Genomic DNA, 23,228 nt, shown 5'->3' on the forward strand with positions numbered 1-23,228 from the left:
CAATGAGCTCATTCACCCTCCAGGCATTATGGATTAAATGGAAAGAAAACGACGTACTCAAACCAACACTGAAGCCCTTTCAAACGATTTCTCACTTGGACATAAGGACTAACGGCGTTTTGTGAGTTTTCATACAGATAAAGAAAAAATACAAACCTCTAAATTGACTGCGTATATCCATCATTACTCCCTTTGATGTTACTCTTACTGGCTATTCACATGACTTCGGCACTACAATGGCGGTTAGTGACATGTACTTTAGTCTGGTTTACTGCAGTTTACAAATGACACCGTACGCTGGAGTTGTAAATTTCACATAACTGATACTGTAGCAAGACAAATTATTTTTAAATACTTTATTAGAACAATCTTTGCTATTTATGCAGTCTTTGTTACAAAGGATTAAATGATGGTTAGAGGTTTTTATCCCGATATATGGTTGTTCAACTATAGTGTTATTTAATGTGCACTTTGTTTGCATACTACATTTATCCCGAGCTCTTGTGTTTACAAAGGATTAAGTTAAGGTCAGTGGTGTCAATCTGTTTTGATTTTTTGGCGATGCGGTCGTTCATAGCAGTGTCAAAATGCATATTTTGCCAAGAAATCGCGGTCGCTGGTCGCGTTCAGCAGGTGGTTGTTCATAACAGAGTGTTTATATAGTAAAATCGATCCGTGCATTACGATTGTGGTCGGAAATGACAGGTGGTCGCTCATAGCAGAGGTCGCTCATGACAGGTTTTACTGTATGAATAATTGTTCATCATGTCTTTAAATATGTGGTTCCTTTGCATCCAGGAAATACAGCAAATTTTTACCTTACAAATAAAAGTAAATTCATAGTTCTTGGGCTCTGCTAACACTTTTGTACAGCTTGTGTTAATTCACCATACTTGGGCTCAAATTACACTTTTGTACAGCTTGTATTTATTCACCATACTTGGGCTCTATGTACACTTTGTACAGTTTGGGCTCTATGTACAGTTTGTAAAGTTTGTGTAAATTCACAATTCATGGGCTCAACTAACAATGTACAGCTTGTGTTAGTTCACTGTACTTAGGATTTACTAATACTCTGTACAACTTTGCTAAGGGAGCCCAGAATGGCTGAGTGGTCTAATGCATTCTTTGTCACGGATCACTGCCATTTCACCTCTGTCTGGATGGGTTCGAGTCTTGGGCTTGGCCAATGTGGATATGTGAGGAAGCTTGCTGGTCGCTTCACGTGGGTCGGTGGTTCTTTCCAGGGTTTTCTTGGGTTCTTCCTCCACCATTAATACTGGCCGCAATGTATTAGCCTATTTTGTGCTGAAAAATGGCATTAAACCCTATAACAACAACAATAACTTTGCTAACACTTTTGTACAGCTTGTGTAAATTAACAGTTCTTGGGCTCTACTAACAATGTACAGCTTGTGTTAGTTCACTGTTCTTAGGATTTACTAATAATCTGTACAACTCTGCTAACACCTTTGTACAGCTTGTATTAATTCCCAGTATTGGGCTCTACTAACACTTTGTACAGCTAGTGTTAATTCCCAGTACTTGGGCTCTACTAACACTTTGTACAGCTTGTGTTCATTTTCTTTCCTTCTTTTTAAAAGGAAATGCTAAATTGGCATTATTTCCTTTAGGGGCCACAGCTGTTTTGTAATTATTACTTGGACATATAATGTGTGGCATCATGCCATATTTTCTGAAGATGACCCTTGAATGATTTTCAATTAGATCATCAATATATTCAATAAATATTCTTTCATCTATGCGATTTTATATATTTTGATATACTCAGATAGGTTCAAAACTACATCAATACATACATTTGCACGATTATGGTTGACATTTTCTGTATAAAATATTTATATTAGCACTATTAAAAACTAAGCTGCTAATTTTATTTCACAGCCAAACCCTCAGAGAATTCGACCAGAACATGCTCAGACTCTAGAAAAATATGCCTGGGAGGCAACAGAAGAAAACAGTACTGGTGGGTTTATATTGCCCTAATGTTAGTCATTTTTTTTAACCATGATATGTTTTCTAAAAATGATATGTAACAACACAGACTCTGGTCTGCCATCATCACTGTCATAACTCATAACTGGTTTGTTGACTGACTTGTCAGACATGTTGGACTTGTTTTGAATTTTCAGACTAGATATTCTAGCACATTATACAGCTGCAGATCTGGATCTTCAGAGTTTGATACACAGCACAATGTGTATTTGTGATATTAGTGTAAATAAATTGTGTACAACGCAGCTGTGAAACAGAAATGTCATTTTGGGAAAACAAATCATGCATTTCATATTTTTGCCTGAACTTCTTATTCAGATGTTAGCCTTGTGACATAATCAACTTTATCAGTATGTCACAGCATTCATAATAAAATCACAAAACTTCAACTGATCAATTAGAAAATTATTGCATGACTTGAGCTGCAGTATGGATATGAAAACAAGACTTAATTTCAATACAGCAAAAAGGAACTCTGCATTCTAACATGACTGAATGGTAAATGCCTGGTACATATTTTTAGACAGAAAATGTGTAATGAATAATTAAAATAAGAAATCTAAATGAGAATCACAAACTTATATCTTAAGCAATCACATTACAGCATGAAACGGTGTTTTTATATACATAAATGTTCTCTTTGACAGGTGATCAGTATGTGATCAATCTTCGTAACAAGCTCAATTGAGATTGATCTCAAGAAATATTGTAAACACCATATATTCTTGGAATATATTTTGATTAAATTTAAATTAAAAGTAATGAATTAAATAGCATTTGCAGCCAGGACAAATATGATAACAATGTACCTGCATTATAGGTTGGAAAACAAGACTAGTTTAATCATAGCAAAAATGACATCAGCATTCTAACATAGCTGGATGGTGGATGTGCAAAAACAAATGTTTTCTCATATTCCCATGTGCATAAAGGGGTTAAAGTTCAGGAATGTGTCACTTCTGATATACAGGGTGGTTCATTCCAACAACTGAAAGAAAAAATTAGTTCTTCTTATAGTCATCCTTTAATCTGAGAAAGCTACAACAAAAATATCTTTTCCTGTCTATCTCATAAAGACAATGGGCAATAACTTTTGCCTAGTACCTCCCCTTGCCACTGCCAGGTGTGACTAGTTTTTAGCTTCGACGCTGTACTGGTAATACTGTAGTCTAGCCTCTCACAATCCAAGCCATTTTTGTGTTCTAATTAACCCTTCCAATATTCCTTTTTGATCTGTTGTGTGGATTAATCATTCTGCTGCAGATTGTATACATTTTTACAATGGAAAAAATGTGTCATGTTAGAAGCCTATAGTCATGCTATGAACTGATACATAATGCCTAGTTAACAATTCAGTCAAAACAACACCAGATAAGAAGAAACCAAGCATACATTATCAATGCAGCATTTTAAAACTTGCTAATAGCATATCCATTATGAATGGAGTAAGCAAAAATAGTGAAAGTCATGTTAACTCATAATGACCTTGCATGAGGTCAATGATAGTGTGGTATAACATGGTTTTAAATAGTATAAGTCCCAAAAGATGTAAAATCCACACATCCATCCATGCCCTCAGCACTGCTGGTCCCATTGATGGCTGGAGTGATATGCCCTTTCTGTTTATCCAGTCTTCAGTTAAGATTTGATGATTTGGCGGTCATCTTGAGACAACCAGGTTAAGTACCCTAAAATAGGCTACCATCAATTAATTAGCAGTCACTTATATGCTCCCTCCTGTCAAGAGCAGCAGCCATATTTTTCCATTAATAAGATGAGAACAGAAGAGGTAAAAAAAAAGATATGATGCAAGACCTAGTATGCAGATGAGTTGCAAAATGATTTTGCTTGTATTTTTAAATTGTATTTTCCTCCTCTTGTTTCAGCTCAATTCTTGGATGAAGACCTCTTTTTGATGTTACAATCTGTTGTGGTAAATTCTATACTTTTTTCATAATTATTGTTTAAGAAACTTAATGGAACGTCAGAATTAATGAAAAAACTCCAGATACACTTGTATCTGAGCATTTGCATGTTCTTGAAGATGGCTAGAACATTGCTTGCATAAATATTAATTTATATTTCGTTCTCAGGTGTTGAATTCTTTGATTAATGATATAGTGTCTCCTAAAAGAAAAAATGAAGGAAAAGTTTCAAATCACATTGCAATGTTTATTAAAAATATTTCTTTCTGATTTGACTTTCTAATAAGAATCATCATTATATTACATCAAAAGCATCACAGCATATTGTGACACGATGCAAGACCGAGATAATCTAATTGAGATAAAGTACAGAGACAAGCTGATCAAGACTAGATTAGCTAGGACTGCAGATATGTGAGATATCATTCTGTCAGAAAGAAACCCACAACTCTTAGAATTATTTGACATAGTTAATACGATTGTATTGACCTTGGTGCCTTTCAGTCCAATATGAGTTCAAGCTCATCTTTTCGAGTCCATGGCCCATATTCACAAAATCCAATTTTTAAATCCAGATATCCAAATCTTTTGTCAAATGGATTATCAACTTATTTTTATATAAACAGTACAAAATTATAGTCATAATATGGATTCTTATAGTAATTTTTAGCTCTAATGTTAATAGACCAGAGCTTATGTGTCTGTTCTCTGTGGTCTGTTAGCTTAAGTTTATTATCGCTACTCCTCAACTACTTGGAGTCTTGCTATGAAATGTGACACACACATTCATCTCATGGTTTAGTTGGACCCATATGAAATGAGTGCTGTTTGGACATTCAGTATGGTCACTACAGCAACCAGCTTGAAAATCTTGTTATTGCTACTCCTCCTAAATGGATGGTCTTATCAACATGTTGTTTTCACTAAAAAAAACTTACTAGTGTCTAGTTGGTCCTAAATGAAAATGGTGTGGATATGGGGTCCAATATAGCTACCAAAGCAGTCATTTTAAAAATCCTGTTATCATAACTTTTCCTGAATGGATGGTCATATCAACGTGAGGCATGCACTAAAAAATGTATTATGTTCCGTTGGCCCTAAATGAAAATGGTGCTGTCAGATGTCGAATATGGTCTCTACTTTGGCCATCTTGAAAATCTTGTTACATCTCCTACATAAATGGTCATATCATGGTTTTCACTAAAAGACTTTCTATAATATCTAGTTTGTCTTAAATGAAAATGGTACCTATCTTACATCCAATATGGTCACCCTAGTGGTAATGATGAAATGATTTTATTGTTACTCCTCCTACATGGATTGGACATCAAATGTAGTCACCATGGCAGTCATCTTAAAAATTTTGTTATCACTACTCTTCTAACAGAAAGTCATATTTACTTGGATTTTCACAAATTGAAAATGGTTTTGATCTGCAGTCTAATATGGCTGCCACATTGTGGCTGTCTTGAAAATATTGTTACTGCTACTCTTCCTGATTGGATAGTAATATCAACCTGAGGTTTTCACCTAAAAGACTTTTTATGATGTCTAGTTGGTTTTATATGAAAATGCAGCCACTCTAATTTCCTGTATGGCCACCAGAGCAGCCATCTTGAAAATCTTGTTCTTGATACTCAACTTGAATGGAAAAAGTCATGTCTTGAAAATATTGTTATCTCTTACTCTCCCAAATTAAGGCTGTATGGACATTAGGTCTTCACCAAAAGACTTATTATGATACCTGTTTAATTCTGAATGCAAATGGAGCCAGTCGTGCATCCAGTATTTGGTCCTAAATGAAAATAGAGCCAGTTGTGCATCCAATATATCTCCCATCTTGTTGTGTCTACTTCCTCAGAATAATTAATCATTGTGACATGGGGTTTTCACCAAAAGACTTCTAATGATGCCTGTTTTGTTCTAAATGAAAATGTTGCCATGCTGACATCCAATATGTGCACAAAAGCAGCTAATTTGAAAAGCTTTTTATTGCTTAAGAATATCAGAAATAGTTTCAACACTTGAGAGTTTAACAGAAAAAATGTCCTACCCTAATTTCAATTACATAGTCTTCAGTATATCAGATGTTGAAAAAGTTTAATGATTACAGATCCAGATATTTTGAAAACATTTAACTTTAATATCTTTCTATTCTGTCAAAGATGGCATGCCAGTCGTATGATCTGGAGGCTCTTCGAGCTATTCAAGTAGAGTTGTGGCCCTTGTTGAATGAAGAACAGAATGAAATGTTACATGAAGTCATCCAGGAACTAACCCATCCCTCTGGAGAGGGTATTTGAAATGTGAATTTTGTTATGGACTATTGGACATCTGCATTATTATGTATTACATGGAAAACCTAATGTGAGGAACATTTACAACATCTCATCCCAGTGGAGTTTGGGCCACTCCATTATTATTTAGAAAGTGGGCTTTTTAACTTAAGTTCAGTCAATGATGTTGTGTATTTGATTATTAGAGTTGTATATAATGGACATTCTGACCAACATGTGGATTTGCCTACCTGCAGTTTGCCACAGGTGCTGTGAAATATACATAGATTGGTGAAGCTCAACCTGTTTTGACAGATAACTATTCAGTGACAATGATTAAGTTCTGCTATGTTGAATTACATCCCACGTTTGCTTAGTATTGATTTCATAACTGATACAGTTGTGCTACAATAAAAGCCTGTGTTTAAATGAATTTTTTTAATTTTAATTTTAAAATTAACTGTTGATGAAGTACTAGTGCTTTGAGCGCAGTTCTTGTTTAATTTTTACCTTATTGCACATTCCATTGTTTCATTTCACTACTACTGGATTCTGTCACTGCTAGATTTTCATGCTGACAGTGTAATATTGGTCAGTTTTTTTTTTCAGAAGGAAGTATAAGAACCTCTGCTTTCTTTATGCAACACTCAGTCATAATTGTATGAGCTGTAAAGCACATTGGCAAGTACTGGCCCTTCATTTACTGTATATCAGTGTGTCATAGTGATTTGCAGCAACAAAGTTCAAAGATATTCCTCAGCTGCATGTCATCCTAGATTGCAAAAGTTATTCATCATGGAGATGGCAGGGACATAATGGAAAACCATCTCCTGGTGTGATCTCTGGCAGAACATATGGATGATTCATTCATAGCATAGGAAAACCAGGTTATTTGGAAATGTTTAAAACATCATCTGTAGGTTACAGAGATCTCGGAAACACTTAATTACGCGTATTTGGATGCCAATTTTTGATCTGGGGCACAGAAAATCACTGAGGCGGGAGTCCTCTGTATGCATGTAATAGGTGTGTGGCAAAATTCAAAGACTTGCCAATCCTGCTTCAGCTACCTGCTTTGTGGGAAAATGTGTTGATCAATTAGCTGTGCTGATATTTACAATGACTGAATTCAGTGATTGAAAGACCCCTTGATGTACATACATGTTGCCATTATAAGAGTATATAAAAAAGAAGATGATGCAATAGCTGGGTGGCCAGTTCAAAGGCTTTGACTGGCGGCCAGGTGGGAAAATGTACTGATATTTACAGTGATTGAATTCAGAGTCAGAAAGACCCAGAGATGTACTTGTGGTCATCTATAAAAGTACATCAAATAAACAACTTTAGCTTTCATTATTGTGTTCATTTCCGAATGTATCGAAATAAGTAGTGCACGAGAATCAAGACATATTGAGACTTAGACAAAATGCCATTTGTAAATTTGGATAAGTATTTTGGGGTTAAATGGCAAAACTTATGAAGATTTTAACAAGATTCAGAAGAGTGCTAAAGCTGCTAGAATTGATAGTTCGGATAGGACAGTAGCTAAGTGTAAGAAAGTGTGTGATGCCTAGCTTAGTGTTTGGAATAAATCCTTACTTGGATTGACAAAATTCAATATCACTCTGATGGACGAACAAGAGCTATTTAAGAGGTACATTGACTGACCATACTTTTTTTTAAATGCCCCTCGCCTTAGCCCGGTTAGTTCTAGTGTTGTAGTGAAATGTATTCATGAAGACATCAGTAGCTAGGCCTAGTTTTGATATCAATTACGTTGACAAACAAACTTTTGCCCATTCACAAACATTATGTTTTGATAGATGATTGACCATTAATCCTTTTTCAAGTATGGTAGCAACTATCAATTTCCTGCATGATATCCTTTGATGATAAAACATACAAAGATGTTTTTTAAGATCAGAATCGGTGATCTGGATATATATTAACTGCCTCTTGTACACTATTTCGTCATAAAATTAGTTTGAAACTGTAAGTGAACCAGTAGGCCTAACGGGAAATAATGGTGTACTTCGCTAAGTCTGGGATGTACCAGTTTATTAGATTGTCTGTTTTTGTACATCATCGGGCATATATTTTCAGAAAAATATACAAATCATTGAAAGCAAAGCCAAGGTATTATTTTATTAAAGATTTAACTTTAAACTGCAAATTATGTAGGTCAGAAACTTAGAGGACAATGCTATGTTGTGGATTTTGCGAGATGCGCTTTAAGGTCTTAGCTGTTTTCCGACTTGACACGTATTTGCGAAAATATGGGGAAAAAACAGCAAATCAGATACTATTTAACTATTGCCTAAAATTACTACAAGGATGTAGACAAATAAATAAACCATAAATTTACTATCCTTTTAAAGTGACTGTTGTAATGAAGCTATATTAAAATGAGTGATTACATTACATAAACCTCTCCATCTAAAAATAGATGCACTCACGTCTGGGTTGATTCTGTAGGAAAGAAGGGACTGCAATTTTTGATGGTGGGACTCCTATTTTTACCAAACTAGGAGTCCTGTACTCCTTGTTTTAAAATCCTAGTGAGATCTCTGGGTTATTTACATGTGTTGCCGATTCCTTATGACCATTCCAGAATATATAATTTATCTCAGAAATGAAGATCAGTTAATTGTTTGGTAGAAAACTATTGTGCATAACTGTAGTACCAATAGCTACAAAATAATGGTCAATAACTTTTTTAAAGCGGATGGGTCAACTATGTGAATTCAGGGTGCTTAATTGCTTTTTATTTCCAGCATTGAAGAAGGAATGCAAGAACTCCTGTAAAGTTTAAATCATTTTTGTGCAGGAACCCTGCTCATCTCATTCATTTAGATTATTGGTTTATTGTTATTATTGGCCCTTCAGAATTTTTTTTTTAGTTCTTCCCTTTTTGTCTTGCAGGACAAGTTAATCTTATGAAAAACAACTCACATTTTTTTTAATGGATTGCTGTAAATTTGTCTAATTATTTCAGTCATCATCTAAAGATAAAACAATAGATCTGTGATTTTTGTAAAGTTATTGCCACTTATTGTAGCTGCATGTAGTGTATGAGGCCTTCAATTCCTCTTACAGGTTGATATTATTGACATGAAAATTGGGCAGTATTATGGTCTTCATCAAGAGACAAACATTTTGACAAATCACTAATCATGCACTACTTTCATAAGACCTATGTCCTTGTTTTAACAACAGACTTGTCTCCTTCATGGGGTACTACTACTGTTGGACGAGAGAGAAGTGGGGGGGTGTATTAACAACAGACTTGTTTCCTTCATAGGGTACTACTACTGGTGGGATGATGGGGGGGTTATTAACAACAGACTTGTCTCCTTCATGGGGTACTACTACTGGTGGGATGAGAGAGACGTGGGAGGTAATAACAACAGACTTGCCACCATGGGGTACTACTACTGGTGGGATGAGAAAGAATTGTGGGGCGTGTGTATTAACAACAGACTTGATTCCTTCATGGGGTACTACTACTGGTAGGATGAGAAAGAAGTGGGGTGTATTAACAACAGACTTGTCTCCTTCATGGGGTACTACTACTGGTGGGATGAGAGAGAAGTGGGAGGGTATTAACAACAGACTTGTCTCCTTCATGGGGTACTACTACTGGTGGGATGAGAGAGAAGTGGGGGGTGTGTATTAACAACAGACTTAGTTTCCTTCATGGGGTATTACTACTGGTTGGATGAGAGAGAAGTTGGGGGGGTATTAACAACAGACTTGTTTCCTTCATGGGGAACTATAAATTGTTGATTTGAGAGAGAAATGGGGGGGTTATTAACAACAGACTTGCCTCCATGGGGTACTACTACTGTGGGATGAGAGAGAAGTGGGGGGGGGGTATTAACAACAGACTTGTCTCCTTCATGGGGTACCACTACATGTGGAATGAGAAATATGTGGGGGAGGGTATTAACAACAGAATTGTCTCCTTCATGGGGTACTACTACTGGTGGGATAGAGATAAGTGGGGGGTATTAACAACAGACTTGTCTCTTTCATGGGGTACTACTACTGGTAGGATGAGAGAGAAGTGGGGGGGGGTGTATTTATGTGTGCTAATTACTCACTATTCCTCATGTTAAGATTAAGCTCATTGTTAAAATATATTGTCCTTTTAGCTACATAAAAGGTGGGATCAAACGAAATGGGAATCTCTTTGAAGGTCACATGTTAATCTAGACTTATTTTGTTGATGAATAAAATCTAAATTTAAAAGTTTTATTAATTTTCTCTAGCTCATAGTTTTGAAAGATGAAGCATGGGAAATATATCTTTGTGGCCTGTTTCCTTGTCTGAGCTCTTAATGTTTTTAACTATTTTCACATTTTTATTTGCTTTTAGATGCTATGTTGCCCCATACGTCAAGGTCTAGATAATGACAAGCGAGTGACTTGTATCCTGGTCCAGGCTTTAACTTAGAATTCATGTTACTTCACCCACATAAACATCATGGCAGGAGAAGTATCATGTACTACATTCATGTCCCCAAAATCAAAGGTGACAGCAAAGGAAAATAATACTGTGCCCTGTTTCCTCATCTTGACCAAAATGTTTGAACTACAAAATATATTTTCATGAAACCTGACTGAGGTATATACATCAGGATTAAATAGTGTCTCACTCAGCTAAGTCATACTCCTACTTCAAAGGTCAATTCCATGCGCTAACATTGATAACAAATGTTTTTCTTACTCCACAACTTTTGACATGAAGATATCAAATTTAATATCACCTCTTTTTAAGGGGCCTCAGGTGGCCTGGTGATCTAAAGTGCTCATCTTTACCAATCACTGCTGTCTCACCTCTGTCTGTATGGGTTCTAGCCTTGTGGTCAGCCAGTGTGGGCATGTGAGAATGCTTGCCAGTAGCTTCCCATGGATTGGTGGTTCCTATTTGGGTTTTCCTAGATTTTTCCTCCATCAGTTATACTGGCCTCTATGTGTAGCCTATGATGCGCTGAAAAATGGCATTCAACCCAAAACAACATCACCTCTTTTAACTGAACAGACTTGGTCCATATTTTATTATATATTATGAATGAAGTTGATGGAACACCATCTTAAACTCAGTTCTCATTTAGCAAATTTGTTTTCATAAGATAACTTGACTAAGAGTCATTGATATTCCATGCAATAAACTAAGTTCTGCTGTGCATAGCTTTATAAAAATTCTAACTAAAACATGTTGTCCTTGAGGATATAAAAAACTTGCGTATTTTGCTGCCTTAATGTTAAACGAACATGAAATAGGATGCTCTTATTATCTCCCCTGCATAAGCATATGTATCACATATCTTTTAGTGTCAGCGTTAAAGTCTTGCAGTTTAGATGCAGGGCAGTTCTTCATTGCATGGATGCAGGTGAAATGCTAAGTCCTGTGAACACTTGCTGGCTTTTTAAACAGATTGTGGCATTATTTCTTCACTTACCCAAATTTACATTACAGTCCCTTTTATCTAGACTCCTTGGGGATATGTGAAAATACTGGGCTCAACTGATTTCCAATGAAATAGTCTGGCACTTACAGGAGACATAAACAAATCACATAAACCAATAATTTAAGTGAACGAGATGTGCAGGGTTCCTGCACCAAAATTATTTTTATTTTCCAGGAGTTTTTAAGGAGAAACTAACAAATTTCAGGAGTCATCTTTAGAGTCTGATGCTTTGATTAACAACACAATACTGCAGTTAAATGTAACTTTTCTTAATGCATGCTAAGCTACAACTATGTTTTCAGCCCACTGATGGAAACAGTGTTCAAGAGGAAAATTTGAACATCCCGTAACATCTGTGAAGTCTTCATGTCAAGCAGTTGTGTCTTTAAAAATCCAAGTTAATGATGAAAACCAATGTCCCAAGTCCCAACCAGAAGCATTATGTCCAGATTTGAATGCAGTATGAACAGTGTGTAATCCACAGCTCCCTATGTCCAATAACTTAAAAGTTAAAGACACCTCAATGGAAGGTCCTCTGACAGCAGTTTGAAAAGATCCCAGTTAATATTTTATCCATAGATAAATGAACCAGTTTACTCGTATCCATATCAAACTGCTCATGTAATTTCTCAAACGGATCCTGTGCATTTGGGACAAAAGAATATCATGTCTTGCCACTGTAGATGGTCTGAATCAATCTATGCAAATAAGAAACTTCCAGTGCAGAAAAAGGTAATGACAGCACATGCATACAAATGATGCGGCATGTGTGCAAAAGTTTCTTAGTTACCAGACTCAACCATGGCTACTGACATGATATGATGATCATTGCAAAATCATTCACTGCAAAGTTGTAGTGGAAAAATAATGTATTTTCTCAAACAAAAATTAATAATCTAGCCCTTTAATATCAAATTTCAGGACATTTTATGACAAGTAATTTTCACAGAGGATATTTCTAGGATAATTTCACTGAATTCAAATTCCAGTTAGAATCCATGACGTCCTTAAAAATCAGGAAGGCACAGGAACCACGGATGTGTATTGTGCTCTTATGAGTTCCTTGAGAAAATTAACTCATATTTCTAGCCTTGTTCTCAATTCTTTCTCCTTTCTTGGCTTGATAAGATGTCATTGCTGAACACTTTATTAAAGTATTTATAAATGATTGTTCATTTATATTATTGATAAGAGAGAGTATTAAACAACATGTTAGTGGCCTTTTGTTTGAAACATTATTTACTTCAAATCAATTGCATCCTGTTTACTCTTGACATGTCGAGCCTGGGAATCACAAAACTCCTGAGCTTCACTTTGATCTTGAGATTTTATTTCAGTCAATCACAAATTTAATTACTTTTGAAACATCATTCCTTATTTGCTGATAGTGAAAGTCAATCTCAAACTCGTGCTCCATGTTCATTGATTTCCAGGCCAGGTATTGATTTGAGGTGGTTTTTCATGTTGAGTTGGAGGAAAGCTGGGAGCCTGGAGAATACAATCCACCGTATGGATTTCTCCTTCCATCTTTCATGCCTAGATGATGCAGGCAAGCATGAAAACTTCTCAGGTCAATCAGAAATTCTGCATTCAGAGACCCAGTTTCTGTGTTAAAGTAACTAAAGAAAATACTTATAACAGTTACTTCTTGCACATCTGCCATTGTGGTGCTAGAGACACATTAAAAATTTAAATCAAAATAACTTTTTGCAAAAAAATATGAAATTGAAGTCCAGTCTGTATCTTTTGCAATTTGGAACACACTTCATTATTTTGGGAATAGTTCTGGACAGTGTGTTCTGGCACATTCTCATTCCTGTGGAGGTGAACACTCACTTCATCTTATTATTTTCTCTCCTTTTGGAGATGATCAGCATGTGTATGGTGTGGTTCCCTGGAAGGTCTGATTCTGCCAGATTGGGGATGTTGGCATCAAAGCTTGACAGTGGGATTTGCCTACAATGCAGACCCCATTTCAAAAGTAGGTGCTCTATGGATCGTTCAGAGCTGAAACGAGACAGTCATTATCAGTTAGTGCAAAGTAAGTTGATTTTTCACAACTTCTGTTAAGGTCTTCTGGCAACTCAGATGTTGGATGTAGGATAGTCTTACAGGTCAAGGAAAATAGAAAACCAACAGAAAATTACTGACCTCCAACTCTAATCTTTTGTATATGCAAATATAAAATCCTGGAATGAACCTAAGCTAATGTTGTAACAATATGCTATAATTGTAAACTTACTGAGAGCAGGTTGGGATGATGGCACATTTGTCTATAACACTGAAATAATTTAAATGTTAACAAAACAAATTTGATTATTTTTTGTTTTATTTTTTGGCTTTAATGTCATTTTTTAGCACAAGATAGGATATTCATGGCAGCCAGTATGTTTAGTAGAGAAAGAACACGCTGGGGAAGAATCACTGACCCACTGTAAGTTACTGACAAACTTTCCCACATATCCACTTGGTCCAGTTCTGACTCGAACTCACATGGACAGAGGTGAGAGATCTGTAAAAGCGAGTGCCTTCGAATGCTTGGTCACCCAAAAATATGAAGAAGTAAGAAGGAATCCATACTTAATCAAAATTTGACAAGAAAAATTGGAAGTGTCAAAGGAACACAACTTCAAAACAGGAAGTAATTACAGAAGTCAAAATGATATATTTTTAAGCAAGTTGACACTGAATGGTAGCCAAATATGTGTAATGGTTGTGAGTTTATTATACAGACAATACTATATATGAAATTCAACTGGAAGAACATGACAAGTGTCTAAATTCTGTAAAAGATTAAGGAAAATGCACAAAATATTACAGCACATTTTGAAAATCTACAATTCAGCATAAAAAAGCTAACAGTCTGATTATAGATTACAGGCAGGGCTATATGAGTAAGACTACAGTAAAAACATACCCAACATTAAAAATCATATATTTTGACAACTGTTCCCATCAAAACAAATTCAACGTTTAAATTTGACTTGGGTTTGATCACTTATCTATTGTTATCTTTCTTCATAAAATGCTTTGAGGTGGAGAAGTCTGGCACAAAATTATAACTGTTAATCAAACCATTTACAGCATAATACCTTCTTTCCTGATAGGTTGACCAAAATTCTGCATCCTTGTTTCTCTCAAGAATAAATGAAACGGTCATGATTACATCCTCAAAATCTGCATAAAAATGAATACAAAATCTTAACAAATATTGTTGAACTGAGCTAATAATAAATTCTTAATACACTGATAATGAATCTTAATACACTGACAATGAATTCTTAATACACTGATAATGAATTCTTAAAAAATTGATAATGAATCTTAATACACTGATAATGAATTCTTAATACACTGATAATGAATTTTTAACACACTGATAATGAATTCTTAATACATTGATAATAAACCTTAATACACTGATAATGAATTCTTAATACACTGATAATGAATTCTTAAAACATTGATAATGAATCTTAATACACTGATAATGAATTCTTAATACACTGATAATGAATTCTTAACACACTGATAATGAATTCTTAATACATTGATAATAAACCTTAATACACTGATAATGAATTCTTAATACACTGATAATGAATTCTTAATACGCTGATAATGAATTCTTAACACACTGATAATGAATTCTTAATACATTGATAATAAACCTTAATACACTGATAATGAATTCTTAATACACTGATAATGAATTCTTAATACACTGATAATGAATTCTTAATACACTGATAATAAACCTTAATACACTGATAATGAATTCTTAACACACTGATATTTGATACAGAGTATAGTCTATGATATACAGGGTAACCAATGTAATTAATGTCAAACTAAAGTCTGTTGATGGCTCACAGTTAAAAAGTGTAATCAAATTTATAAATTTAGTTATATGCAATTTATGAGTCAAGAAACCCAATGACCCTATTCTTTTCTCAAAATATACAGCGTAAATTAAAGGTCTGAATGTGAATAAAGCAGTGATTGTACAAAATTTGATTTAAAGCACTGGTAAGCATGGTTTTATGAAGAAGAAGAAAAAAAATCATCATATTGAATAACTAATTTGCTATTAAACTTGGAGAAATGAAAATAAATATACAGTACTCGTTAAAATACTATCGAATAAATTCAGATGAAATGTTTTATTAATATACAGTGCAAGAAAGTGAACATGAAATCAATGACAGTAAAAGATACTTTTTAGTTTTTGTTATTGTTGGTTTTAATAACACTTTTAGCATATTATTGGCTGTAACATGCTGGGAAAGTAAGTGCTTTTGCCCCATGGACACACTAAGGCCTAGATGGGTATTTAATCCAGGTCCTCTGGATTATAAATTTGATGCTCTGCCTACTCAGCTATCACGACTCTCATAAAAGTTAAACCAAACTCAAAAAGGCGAGGTACAAAAACTAAATTCAATTATTCTTTATAAAAGACAAGAAAAATCCATTTGGAAAACCTTTAGTATCATAAAAGCAGTCGGATCCAAGGACGATGTCCACTTTTCCCAGCCTCAGAAGGTGTGGACCAAAGCAGCCCCAAGTGATGCCTAAAATGGGAATATTCTGAAGACCATTTGCTTTACAAGTCTGCTGACAGTTCTCAAGGCACTTTGGTAGGCTGGCACTGTCACTGAGGATAATGTTAGCTCCACATAGCCCTGCCATGACCCCCGGAAGGGCAGTTCCAGCTCCTATCTGAATGATGGAATGCTGTTAATTGGTATACGGTTCAGTGTTGAATCATCAAAATATAACATGAAGTTGGCTTTGTGAGAGAAGTGGAAGTTAATGAGTGGTACTGGTAAAATATAAGCATATGTAAAAAGTAGGAAAATCAAAATCTTGATGTCGGAGGTGCATCACCCAAGGAGGTCACCACTATGGAAGGGTATGTGAAATCAGTATATTTATAACAGCATAACAAGATAGATAGATGGTTCAGTCATAATTTAAATATAGAAAAGAAAGAAAGTCTGAGTGATGATACCCTACTATAAAGAGAATTTCTGAAAAGGTAACATCAGTATACATGTAAGACTTTTGGTGTGTTAATCTCTCTGTAGAATCCAAACATGGCAAGTTCATTATTGAGGTAGTGGTTTACATTTATAAATATGATAAATTTATGTGCATAGTCATTGGTGTAACTCAAAAGGTCGGTGTTGGGCTACATTTAATAAATATGATTAAATTATGTGTATAGTCATTTGTGTAATTCAAAAGGTCCGTGGTGGGCTACATTGAAATAATATGATAAAAATAGGATTTGCATAATCACTTTCTAAAATGTAATACCAGAAAGAACTTCCTAAATGCTAACTCTGTGAAATTACTAACAATGATGGCACTTTACCTCCAGCACGTATTTTCCTTTGAGAACATTCCTATTGTACCAGATGTATTGAGCCAAAACAGGTGCACAAGGCCAAACATGCATTCCATAGCTGCCATCTAGTACCTGCAATATCAACATAGACATTTAACACATTTTAATTATGTCAGATGGCAGTGAAAATTTCCTCTGATGTTTACCATCCCAGTTTAGACAAGCAAGTTCCACCCCAACATGACTGTCCAATTATCTCAGATGGAGTGGAAAAGTTCAGAAGAAGCTTCGATATCTATTCCAGTTTCACAAAGATACACTTAGTGCAACAGAAGATGAATCCTCATACATCGAACACATTTACTACGCAGCCTCATAATTGATATTCACAAGATGTAGTATAATCTGAGACTAATATATATAGGGGTCGCAAACTTGCTACTTGGCCCACCAAATATAACCAATTCTATACTGTAACGCAAATTTGGGCTCTTAAGATCCTATGGAGGATTTGTTACGAAGGTTGGAAAAGCTGATTCATAGCACATATTTTGCAAACCACACTCCTACATTTCATCAATTAAAATAAAAAATAAAGGTATCTTTTTACTGGAAAACAACATGCAAATGCATTAGTGTAATTTACTTGGATATTGAACAACATTTGTAGCTTCACTGGTCACAGACTGGAAAAACTTATGGGTTCTATTGTCCATTGTCTGCCATCCAACTGTCATATAAGTTTGTTATCAATACAGGCAAAACCCGTTTTAACATGATTCATTATAACATGATTCCGCTTATAACATAATGGCAGGATGGCTCCATTTTTTAAATTTAACGTGACCATTCTTTTTAACATCATAAATACATGCTCTGGGAAAAGCTGATTATTTGTATCCCTATCAGATTTTTAATCTCAGCACTGTGTTTAATGTTGCCTTAACTTCACTGTTCATTATTTCCGCCATACTGGCATGTACACAATTCAAAACTGAAGTATATTTAATATTTAATGAAACCCGGTGAACAAAACAACTGATATATGATCAAGAGGTTAGTTAAAACTGATATTGAAATTTCAGTTGACATTTTCTATAGGGAAGTTTTTCGAGAAATTTTTCAATGTGATTTCTCTTATATCCCAATGCTATTCTTTGGACTACAAGCATTGTGTTATAACGGATTTACCTGTACTTTTAAACTACTTGGAAAATTTCCACGAAACTTTACATATGTATTCATTCGAATGTCTAGTTGGTCCCAAATGAAAATGGTGCTTGTCAGAAATACAATATGGCCTCCACTGCAGCCATCTTTAAAAGCTTCTTATGATGTCTTGTTTGTACAAAATGAAAATGGTACTGATGTGACATCCAGTATATATATACCATGGCTGCAATCTTGAAAATTTTGCTGTTGGTTCTCCTCCATAAGGCAAAGTTGTTTCATCATGGGGGGTTTTAAATGCTGCCAATCTGATCTCAAAAATATGGTTGCCACAATGTACATACTGAAAATTTTTGTCACAAATTCATATCAACATGGGATTTTCACCAAAAGTTTTTAATTGACAGGCCCATTCTTATTCTAAGAAATCTTGAGATGCAGAATTTTCATTTAGAAGTTGCTTAAAGACACTGATAAATTATTAATATTCAGCACTTTGCAAAAGCTCCATTTATATATCCCTCCACCTTATGATGATAACCTGCTTAATTTTACTGATATCTACAAATTTTGTTTACCAAGAAAGCACATTACCTCTGAATGAGGAACAGTACTATATCTATTCTCTGTATTTCACTGTTCATCTATAACAACCACTCACTTTTCCTAAATGAATAAACGAGAATTTAACACCTGAGCATGCCGAAATTGAAAAATTGTTGGAAATCCAGTTAACTGTGAACCCGTCTACAGAAAAATGTGAACATGGGTTTTATTTCATGAACAGGATTATAAGTATAAGTAAGTTACCATTTAATACATAACAGAAACAAATTATGTCTCTGGCATATGGATTTTGAATCCAGGCATTTTAAAAATTACTTGCTCAGGCCTGTGTCTGAAAAAAAGGTCTTTAGCACTGCTGTTTATTATACAACTGAATACAATAAGTACATCAAAATGGCTGAGAAAGTTGATGTTTTGTTTTGTACTTATATTAGCAAAAGATGAAATCCTAATTTAAAATAAGAACTATAGAATATCTGAATTGCTTTCCATCAGAACACTATTACAGCTAAGTTTACCTTGGTCAGTTCAGCTAGGATTCTAGCTTACGGGCAAATTCACCCCTGCTGTGCCTTTGACCTTACTCTCAGCCAATCAGTTGGAACTTCATTAACATATCATAATGAAATATGTAGTACCTGGAATATTTGGTATCTGGCTATCAGTTGTCATTCTTCAAAATGTTTTCATTCACAAACAATTGCAAACAGGGCAAGTTATGAATTCACCTTGTTGCTAATAACTAAATTTGATGAATTTTGTTATTTACCCACGAGACCTGGCATGCACCATGTTCCTTCAATGGTTTGTTTTGTTTATTCTTTCATTCATTTTATTCTTACATCCACTCTATTTCTTGGCAACTTATATTCACCATCATTTGTTTATTCATCCATTTCATTGTGTATTCCTTTCAAGAATATGACTGACTCACAGAAATGAATTAGATTCTTAATGGCAATACCATTAATATTTATTTCAAACAAAAATATAGAAAAATCTTAAGGACATTGTTGCAGCTAAACTGATTCAACTATAGTGGAGGAATTCCTGAATATTATTTGAGCTTTTATCAAATATATGCACAATTTAATTGAACATTTAACGCATTAACTTCTTCATACATTAAAAAGTTTGCTGTATCAAAATTGGCATGAAAAGGTAAATCAGTTGACAAAATCGATGTACTATAAAGAATACAAGTCATTATAAAATGTTGCAAAAAATATCTCTGCAGAGTATTAAATTTTTTACATTCCTATAATTAGATGTTCTAGCCATAAACTGAATGTTGAGACAGGTAGAAGGTGATGTTGCTTTTGTGAGTATTTTATAACTTCTGCTCCAGATATAATTTAATATTAGTTCATGCTGAATACTGTGTATTTTTTTAATTCACAAAGATATCAGAGAAAAAATATTAAGATCAATGTTGGTATACTTGTCCATCTTTAGAACATATTTTATAGCCTGATTTCATCTCCAAGTTCATAGTTTATGTACCATTAATTAGCTATACCTGTACCTAATGCCTTTCTGTGTGTGTGTGTGATTAGGATTTTTAATGAAGCTTTTAAATTAACAATTTTTCAGTCATATCACGAAGATGTCTGCAGTGTGGTAGTTTATAGTGATGTCTAGTACTGGGGCATCATGCTGCAAACATGTAGCATCATGTCCCACCCAGTCACATTATCCTGACACCAGGCTGACCAGTCTCAACACTAATTCTTCTTAACGCTGAGTGCCTAGCGAGGCAGCTGTTGGTACCATTTTTATAAGTCTTTGGTATGACTCTGTCCAGGTTCAAACCTGCGACCTCCCACATCTGAGGTGAATGCCTATCTGTTATACTATAAGTGCATTGTGCTCCAATATAGTAACACTGTGGCGCTCCAATATAGTAACACTGTATGTATATATAGTAACACTGTATGTATTACAGGATTGTAGCAGAAATTATCCGAAATAAGGAATATAACTTTACTCTGATTTCCACTTGTGGGGAGATGACATTGCAACCCCCTTTTCAGCTGAATATCAGACTTTCTTTTCTATTAGGCTGTATTGTAATTTTGCTCTGGGAACATCATCTTAAGTTAACTTGACATACTGAAACCTAGTGGCCATTTTACAGAGTTTGTGCATAAGGTTTAAGACCCTACCCATGTGGGATATTTTTAGGCACAAGGTCATTATGGACTGCATTACATCCACCTAAGTAGTAACATGAACCATTTGTCCATTACATTTCCATGTATTTGTTCATATCTGTTTAGCAGTCAGCAGCAATTCAACTGTAAGGACTGGTAGCATACTAAGGGTAAATGGCACCCAGGGCAATGGTGATGGCCCAAAGGCCTTTGGCACCTGGGCTTTCAGTGTTGCTCGAAGACCTATGGTGCCCTGTCAGCCCCCACCTGTTAGTATGCTAGAGTGTAAAGTTAATAACTGGGTTTCTTTGATTTGAATTTTACTCCCATAATGCTTTCTTTAATATTTTAATTACTTAGATTTTTTTAAAGTTTTAATTTCACATTTCAGCAACGTTGCTCTATGATTTCTTAATTACTGAATATGGTCTTTATTCATGATTTTAATAGGAAAAGTATCTCAAAATGTAGCTAAACTTACCAAATTCATTTCATGCACAAATGTGTACATTCAATCTGCAATGTTGGTCCTGGAGTTAATGAAGATCCATATTTGATACAAGACTGAGCTGTCACATTGGTAAACAAGCATTTTCTGCATATTTTTAAACACTATTTCAAATTTTTATTTATTGTCTGGTTATGATCATCATCTGATGAGTAGATGTTGTTTACCTGTGACACGAGATGACTTCCAAAACTGCTCAGTCTAGCATTAAAAAAATGGACTTGCCCATAACTCCAGGACCATCATATTACATGTATACATGACCATATCAAATGAGTGCTCTTGCTCTGTATGTCATTACTAATAGTGTTGAAATATTCAGGCATGATATGAATTGGTAATTGTTGCTATATTTTGAGATACATGAAAATTCACTGAGCTACAGATATGGATATGATTCCTGATGCTGAACAGAGCCTACCATATAATTTAGTTATAGTACGATATGTGAGAACTGCTGTCATCATGCATCAGTTCATATAGCCATCAAGTGTTTAAACGGTTGAAAGAAATGCTCTAGAGTTTTTTCCCTCATGTAACCATAAAAGTGATTAAGTCTGATTCATACTAAATTCAAAATGTTATATCATTGTTTTTATTTTACACTTGTAAAACAATGCTCAGTAAAATGTCAACAAATTGTCTCATTCAAAATTTCCTAGACACAAGTGAAACTCAGTATAAAAAAAAGTCTTATCTAACTTGTAGGGTCCATTTAGGCTTTATTTTCTAACTCACACATTTCATTTCAGTGCTGGTTCCTAGATCAATACTTTGGAGACAAGTTAATGAACCCTGCCATCAAATTCATAAAGAATGCTTTCTAAATATGGGAAATTCAATTTAAATTTACAGAAGTTGGAGTTCACTACAAATATGCTAAAATGGTATAAAACCGGACGAATGCCCCTCCTTCTGCACCCTCCATTAGCAATCCCTAGCGTTATCACTGGGGCTCGTTACAATGAAAATAAGGAGTATCCGTCTAAAATTTAGGGCGGGGGTAGGGTGGTGGGTCCAACTTGTAACAATGTTATATTGTTACAAGTTTGAACCCCCAGCCCTCAATTCATTGACGGGTACTCCTAATTTTCTTTTGAACGAGCCCCTGTGACTGTTATGTCCCATGTCCCAGCGTTGTTATATAGTGTACAAATAGCCATACACAGTAGTTGTAACTGTAGAGAAAATGCCTTTGTGTGTTGTACACGAATAAATATATCAGCAGTCAATAGCTGATATGAAATTCCCTTTCATTCACCTCTGGTACATTCACTGACAATTTCTCGTGTGTTGTTCGGTCTAGAAAGATGAATTTCCTCATTATATTATTACGTCATTGATATAAGCGGCAAGAACCTGTTCTCCTTCATTGGCACCATTCACCGTTACAATCATTCAACGGAGATTTTAGGATTAGAAACGATTTAAATTAGACAAATATAATTAAATTATTTCGTTTAGCGTTTGCTTAGATAAAGCCCATAATTTAAAAAAAAAATATATCTCTTACTTTCCTAAGGAGCTACATAACAAGCATTTAGTAAGATACCCCCACCCCCTCCAATCTGTGTTGATACAGATGGACGATACCCAAAAATCAACATTTCCATGGGTGAGGGTCTGATTTATCGGCCTAATGCGGACCATAAAATGGCCACAACATCTCAAGAGTAAACAAGCTGTGTGTTGTACATAAAGCTTTAAAAGTGACAAAATCATAAGTGTAAATTCATTAAAATTATAAAAGTTATGTTTTATATATATATATATATATATATATATAT

General features: G+C 34.8%; 2 protein-coding genes across 7 annotated transcripts in view; one reads left to right on the plus strand and one right to left on the minus strand.

The window, feature by feature from the left end:
• Positions 1-7,570, plus strand: part of LOC149803517 (40-kDa huntingtin-associated protein-like) — a 42,871-nt gene extending 35,301 nt beyond the window's left edge. The window contains exons 10-12 of the mRNA XM_089953265.1: positions 1,906-1,987; positions 3,903-3,949; positions 6,107-7,570. Of these exons, the coding sequence (XP_089809391.1) occupies positions 1,906-1,987; positions 3,903-3,949; positions 6,107-6,244 (267 nt within the window). The 3' untranslated portion in view covers positions 6,245-7,570. The remainder of the gene's footprint in view (positions 1-1,905; positions 1,988-3,902; positions 3,950-6,106) is intronic.
• A 4,245-nt stretch (positions 7,571-11,815) lies between these two features.
• LOC149803518 (histone-arginine methyltransferase METTL23-like) lies at positions 11,816-22,962 on the minus strand. Of its 6 annotated transcripts, none has more exons than XM_089953270.1 (6): positions 22,295-22,600; positions 19,299-19,418; positions 17,071-17,175; positions 16,175-16,412; positions 14,783-14,867; positions 11,816-13,697 (listed from the first exon to the last, which is right to left on the minus strand). In XM_089953270.1, the coding sequence occupies exons 3-6, from the start codon at positions 17,152-17,154 to the stop codon at positions 13,523-13,525; spliced, it is 582 nt and encodes a 193-aa protein (XP_089809396.1). In that variant the 5' UTR covers positions 17,155-17,175; positions 19,299-19,418; positions 22,295-22,600; the 3' UTR covers positions 11,816-13,522. The 6 variants fall into 6 exon arrangements, with proteins under 6 accessions (XP_089809396.1, XP_089809395.1, XP_089809392.1 ...); XM_089953269.1 differs by having other exon boundaries at positions 22,180-22,600; XM_089953266.1 differs by lacking the exons at positions 19,299-19,418; positions 22,295-22,600 and adding an exon at positions 22,703-22,962.
• Between the last annotated feature and the right edge of the window lie 266 nt (positions 22,963-23,228).

The sequence above is a fragment of the Sinohyriopsis cumingii genome, chromosome 3 (assembly GCF_028554795.1).
Source record: "Sinohyriopsis cumingii isolate HCF-2022 chromosome 3, ASM2855479v2, whole genome shotgun sequence".
NCBI lineage: Eukaryota > Metazoa > Mollusca > Bivalvia > Unionida > Unionidae > Sinohyriopsis > Sinohyriopsis cumingii.